The following is a 6,139-nucleotide window of genomic DNA, read 5'->3' as shown; positions in this document are numbered from 1 at the left end:
GCATAATATTATTAGTAGTAGCAAGTAGTAGAAACAACACAGCAGCAGTAGTAGTAGTAGTAGTAGTAACAGCTGTGCCTAAAAGTGGTAACTTCGACAATAATGTTATGAGGTATTAGCAAAGAACTTGAATAGCAGAAGAATGAACTGTTTCGCGTATTTGCATTACAACCGCGTATTTGCAATAACATTGATGGAACATCTGCCCTCCCGCGAGCGGCGGGGTAAAATTTGACCATTTGACTAAGTGGAGAAACGACAGAAAACAAACGAACGTCAAGCGGTGCCTTTATCATTGATAAAAAGCGCCGCAGTGCGGACGGGGTGATATTGCTCTCCGTGTACCCACAATGCATTTCGAACGGTTGCTCCAATATATTGGCAAGCTCCTCTATCTTCTGCTATTTATTGTCTTTGGTATTAGTTCATACCTGTTGTATAAGATGATGTATATTCTGAAATTGAAATAAAATATACAATTTGTTAACAGTTTACTTCAACTACAGAACATCTTACATATTCATCATTCGCTCATTAAATATATTAATAATTAAGATCAAGAATATGAAATCAAATATTGTATCAAAGAAAATAGCATCAATTACTTTGAATAAAAATAATGTTATTTCAAACTAATGTAATATGGAATAACAAAGTAAAACCAATTAGGCCTCAACAACCTATTCTGCCAGCTGAAATCGACAGTATATATATGTGAGCTTCAATATTTTAAGCCAGTGCATCATATAAAGGTAGTACTGAGAATATTAGAAATATGCTCAATAGTCAATAACAGAAAATGATTTACTCTTAAAATCTTTCGATTGGAAAAATAAATAGTCTAGGCATATGTATAGAGTTTCACACTTCACGAATGTAATTGACCAGTATGCATTTGTATTGTTAAAAACACAAGTCAGCAAAAAGAATGTGACTGATGAAATCTTATTCTTAATGACACTTACCAAATGTAAGACACAGGCAACAGAGCCACAGGAACCAAATGCTTTCTTCCATCCTCTTGTATGCAATCGTTTATGACAGTTTACTTACATTTGCCAGATATGTTATATATATACATTTATGCATGGGAGTGACCATATGTCAGTGAATGTTGTTTTGGCGTCGTCCAAATTAAATTAATTATTATCTATATTACTAATAAATTAAAACATAGAGTATCGAGACATTGCGTGTCAATCAACCTTGTTTTTCATTATTAAATTAAATATTACAGTAAACAATAGTTTTTACTTCACCTAACACTAGTTTTGCTTCTCAAACAACTTTCAGTGAGTTTCTTAAGGAGCTCGGAATGGAGTGTGAATAGCTGGTCAGTTTCGACAACAAGAAAACCAAATTGATGTCAAGGTATGATTACTGTTTATGTTTTACCGCCAGTATTTAGTCATACACCAGAAGAACTCTAAATTATGCTGAGGGTAATTACATCTCCCGTAGATGGGAGTTCAGCAATGCGTGTGGGTTTATGCATAGAGCAAAGAAATTTCTTCCTATTCTGCTTTTTTTTGTATTTGTATGCGATTGCACCCCCTCCCCTCACGGAGTATTGCTGCCACGTAGCCTCTTATTCATTGAATATTTAAGTTTGTTTGACAGACATCTATACATTTTACAATAGTTATAATCAAACTAAAATGAATATGTTTAATTTGGATAATCGTTTAAATACCAGATATCATTTGTTAATCTTAATTATTTACGATGGGATTATTCATCAATAATGAGAAGAATATTCTGTTATCAAAAATTGAACGAAGATGACGCAGACCATAAAAGGATTGGGAGTTGTAAAAATTGTAAAATAGTACCTTGGAATGATTTCAAATGATTATGAGCAAAATTTAGTTTTTACTGTTACTATAGAATGCATTGGACAAAATACTATATATATTTTTCTGTTATCTACAATAAACTGATTACTAATTTAATTAATTCAACCTATGCTATTGTTTTGGCAACTAACTAATATTGCTTCACTCAACAACAAACAACTTTTTCATTAAGTTTTTTTTTATTAGTATATTGAAAACATTAGCCGTCACTGATTGTGTAAGTGTTTATTTAAGATACGGTATCATTATGTTATGAAACTATATTACAGTCATTCAAATAGGCCTACTATTTATAACATTTTGAGCATAATCTAATCAATATAGGTTTCACCATATGCTAACAAAATTTCGAGCATGTGAAAAAGCCAATTAGATTCAAGGATTATACATTCCATTATCTTCCAATAGGGTTTCATTATTATCCTTTCTTAAAACCATATAGCAACATCACTTGCAGAGACGAACTTATTTGTCTTTTGCAAAACACTAACATCACTCAAACATATGGTTGATACAAAATAGTCTTCTGTCAAGTCAGGATAGTTATTTGTTGCAAAATATGATGCTGATGTGTGTATCAAGATAATGTACGCAATACTGCTGAGAAGGCATGTCGATGCTGGTTTGGTTCTAGTAGAATTAGGCATAAAATTTAAACAAACGTAACACATGTTTAATATATTTTACAACAGAAAATAAGGCCTATTTTATTACTTTGTTGCGCTGGTTGCCCTGAACACTTTGCAGCAATCTATCGATATTCAGTAATAATCAGTGTATACGGATTATATCAAAGTCATTATCATCATCATCATCATAATTATCCTCAACAACAACAACATCATCATCAGTATCAGCTTGCTCCTGAATTTAGAAAATTCTTAGAAGTTTCTATAATCTAAAGCCCTGTCCAGACTATCAGATTTTATTTGACTAAGCATGTGACTTGCCTAAATTATGGCCATGATGACATCACATCATGACCATATATAGGCACATTATGGCTATATATAGACATACAACAGGTTTTTGTCAAAGAAAATGTGATAATGTGGACAGAGTTTTATGATTCAATGTAATCAGGGAAAATAACTGAATCAATTCATTTATAATCTGTTGCTTGTGCATTGTTTGGCCGCTTTGTACTTGATTCCATATGTATGTGTGGTGCACAGGGATGGGGTCAGCTGGGGCCGGGTGCCAGGAACCCCATCGGGGAGAAAACCACAATTCGTCGAGGAAAAAAATATATGGTCTATATTTTCTACATATTAGTAGATTCAAAAATCGATCAAATAAGCCTCTCAAAACCCCAAAATTGACAATTCTTTATGGGGCGGGGGGCTTTACCTCCCCTGAAACACTTTCTAGAGATTTTGAGCGACGCCCGACCACGCCCGCCTTTTGTCGTCGGGCAAACCCTGGCGCCATCACTGGTGGTGCGATGATATGTTTTGTTTGATGTAACGAATAAGATTTGTTTCTGAAGGGTTGAATTTTCTAATCAGTTATATAATTTGTTTAGTATATTGCAGCAGGATTATATGCTTATTGTTTTGGTGATTTAGGTATTTTCAATTTGTTTTCTCTTCTTTATCAACTTTAATTACTTTACACGATTATATGCTTATCGTTGTTGGTTAACAGTGATGATGGATATAAAATACTAAAAAACTAAAACAAAGTAACTCATGGGCATGGACGCTTAGCAGAAATATATCGTATATAGGGAGTGTTCACCTTCCTTGTCAAGTCCACCTAATTTCTCTGATGTTAGGTTAGGTTTAGATTCGGTGAGATTAGGTTGAGTTAGGTTAAGGTTAGGTTTAGGTGGTTCGATTAGATTAGGTTAATTTAGGTTAGCTTACAATAGGCTAGGAGGCTGGTTAGTTACGGTATATTTAGAAGTTAGGCTAGGTTCCCTATGTCTGTAGCGTGGGCGGTGTGCATGCGTTTCAGTGGCAGATCCAGCGGGAGGACATCAGGGCTCGTGCCCACCCCCCCCCCCCCCCCCCGTCAGTCAAGCCGAAAAATAAAAAAGAGGGAGAAAAATTTAGTTAAAGAGAGGAAAGAAGAAGAATTAAAGGAGTGCACCCATGAGTTCAGTGGTGATCAAGCAGTGGGTGAGAAAGGAGAGGTCGATTATTTACCACATATTTACACCAGCCATGGTGGGGGTGAGGTGGGCGTGGCGGCATGAACTTCATTTTGTGCCCCCTCCCCCTCAGAAATTCTCTGGATCCGCCTCTCCATGGCGTTTAATTGATCTTTCTGGCTTCGTGTAATTTCCGTGCTGTTTTGATTATTTGAGATTTTGTGGAATTGGTTTGATGTTATTTTGGTTCGATTTTAATACCCTTTAATCAATGGTTTTCAGTTTATTTCAAATTGTATCAGATGTGTAGGCCTATCAGATCAGTGGCGTATCAGGAGTCTTTAAATGTGGCGAGGCTGATGGGTTGGGTAGGGGGTAAGGCGAAGTTGGAGTGGGGATCGATAATATAAAGTAAGGGTGCTAGTTCGCAAAAAATGTTGATATGAGGTAATGTGTTACTACATGAGCGTGATTGTTTTGCTTGGGACATTATTTTTTTATTTGATTTTGATTTGATTTATTCGTATCTCATATAAAATACAATCATTAAAACAATACACAATGTAAAAAGCATAAAATTCATCAGAAAAAGTTAACAAGAAAACAAACAAAAGGCCAATACCGTACTCGCGCGAATAAGCGCCCCGTGAAAATTTCCTTAAGCGCCCCGTTTGAATAAGCGCCCCCTCATAAGATTTTTTTTTTTAACAAGTCAATAATCCAATCAATCCTTGGACTGTGGTTGTTGCCATGATTTGAGCTGTAGAGTGGAAACACATTCTTCTTCAGTCAATATCAAAATAAGGATATTTCTCTTGGACAGATGAGAGCTCCGATCCTGGATAGACGTGAGCTCCGATCCCTGGACAGACAGTATATTTCCAACTTTAATCTTTTTACTTATTTGTCTATGTCTAGTCCTACTCCTCTTTTTCTTTTTTCGACCTTAAGCACATTCTCATCTGAGTTCTCAAGAAAAATACAATGATCCTGCCATCCTGCTAATCTCAATCGGCCGATGGCCAACAACCACTACCCACCACTAATTGCATCTGCTATTTTGCTGTTATGTAAATATTCCCGCATTCTTGTTATGGGCTACGTTCTCTGGACGATTATCTTTTCTAACCACCATTCGTAATGTCCTTATATAATCTTTTTTTTTCATTCAAAAAGTGCCTCTATAATTTTCAATTATTAAAATAATTTCCCTTAAGAACCCCTCGATTTTCATCTATTTCCATAAGTGCCCCCTCAATTTCCACTCTGTTTTCATAAGCGCCCCGTTTAAATAAGTGCTCCGTACGCGTTCGAATAAGCACCCCTCAGAAAGTGCAAAAAGTATTTTAAGCGCCCGGGCGCTTATTCGCGCGAGTACGGTACTATAGTTCAAGTAAAATTTATGGAGGAATTGATGGAATTAATTCAAGGAGATGCAAAGATAGCCCAAAAATGTCCTAAAAAGGTCTTATTTCCATTGGGTCCTTAAGACGAAAAACCAAGGAGGCCGAAGGCAGCATCAAAAGAAATTTCAAGCCAAATTAAAAACAAAAAAGAAAAATCAAAACGAAAAAGCAGAAAGGTTATATTATATAATATATTATCAATATGTGGGGGGAGGGGACCATTTTGTGTACCCCTGGATAGGCCACTGTATCAGATTAATTCAATTGTGTCAGTTGATCAGATTATTGTTTTATTTAAATGTCTAAACAAATTCCACTTGAATAATGTTTGCCAGCTTATGGAGGTTTTGTACCCTGACCTATTAAAATCACACCTAAACCGTCTTGTTGCATTGATAATTTATGTAGGCCTACCTCTTGATATCGGAAGGCCCTGCATCACAGTTAGTCGACCTTTTTTTGCTCTCATAAGCCGCAACTCCTCTCAAGCAATGACTTTCCCTGAAATTGTGTATTTCAATGTACATTTAACACAAACGAAGTTGACTATCAGTATTATCTAACTTTCATTAAATCAAATTATTCACTTACAATCACAAATTAAAAGGACAGTAACACATACGTGATTTCCAACAGACATGCATTTTGGCAACGGCGTACTATTAACTCAGATTCTTAAATTGTATTACTAAGCTTCCGATGCTTTTATGGATTATCCAAATATTAGTAAATCATATGAAAATATGTACAATCACATAGTAAATTATTTAAAAGAAACCACA

The 6,139-nt window shown here is 35.5% G+C and overlaps 1 protein-coding gene across 2 annotated transcripts in view; it reads right to left on the bottom strand.

The window, feature by feature from the left end:
* LOC117120912 (MAM and LDL-receptor class A domain-containing protein 1-like) overlaps nt 1–1,034 on the bottom strand; it is an 18,014-nt gene extending 16,980 nt beyond the window's left edge. Inside the window, exons 1-2 of one of the 2 annotated variants that reach the window (XM_033266008.1) lie at nt 966–1,034; nt 432–455 (exon numbers count right to left, since the gene is read on the bottom strand). In XM_033266008.1, the coding sequence (XP_033121899.1) occupies nt 432–455; nt 966–1,017 (76 nt within the window). In that variant the 5' untranslated portion in view covers nt 1,018–1,034. The remainder of the gene's footprint in view (nt 1–431; nt 456–965) is intronic. The other variant, XM_033266010.1, reaches the window with a different exon arrangement.
* Between the last annotated feature and the right edge of the window lie 5,105 nt (nt 1,035–6,139).

The sequence above is a fragment of the Anneissia japonica genome, unplaced genomic scaffold (genome assembly GCF_011630105.1).
Source record: "Anneissia japonica isolate Jap-2015-1 unplaced genomic scaffold, ASM1163010v1 scaffold287979_len241728_cov154, whole genome shotgun sequence".
In the NCBI taxonomy this organism is placed as follows: domain Eukaryota; kingdom Metazoa; phylum Echinodermata; class Crinoidea; order Comatulida; family Comatulidae; genus Anneissia; species Anneissia japonica.
The sequence above is the reverse complement of the archived record's forward strand: the minus strand, read 5'-3'. Positions and strand labels throughout refer to the sequence as shown.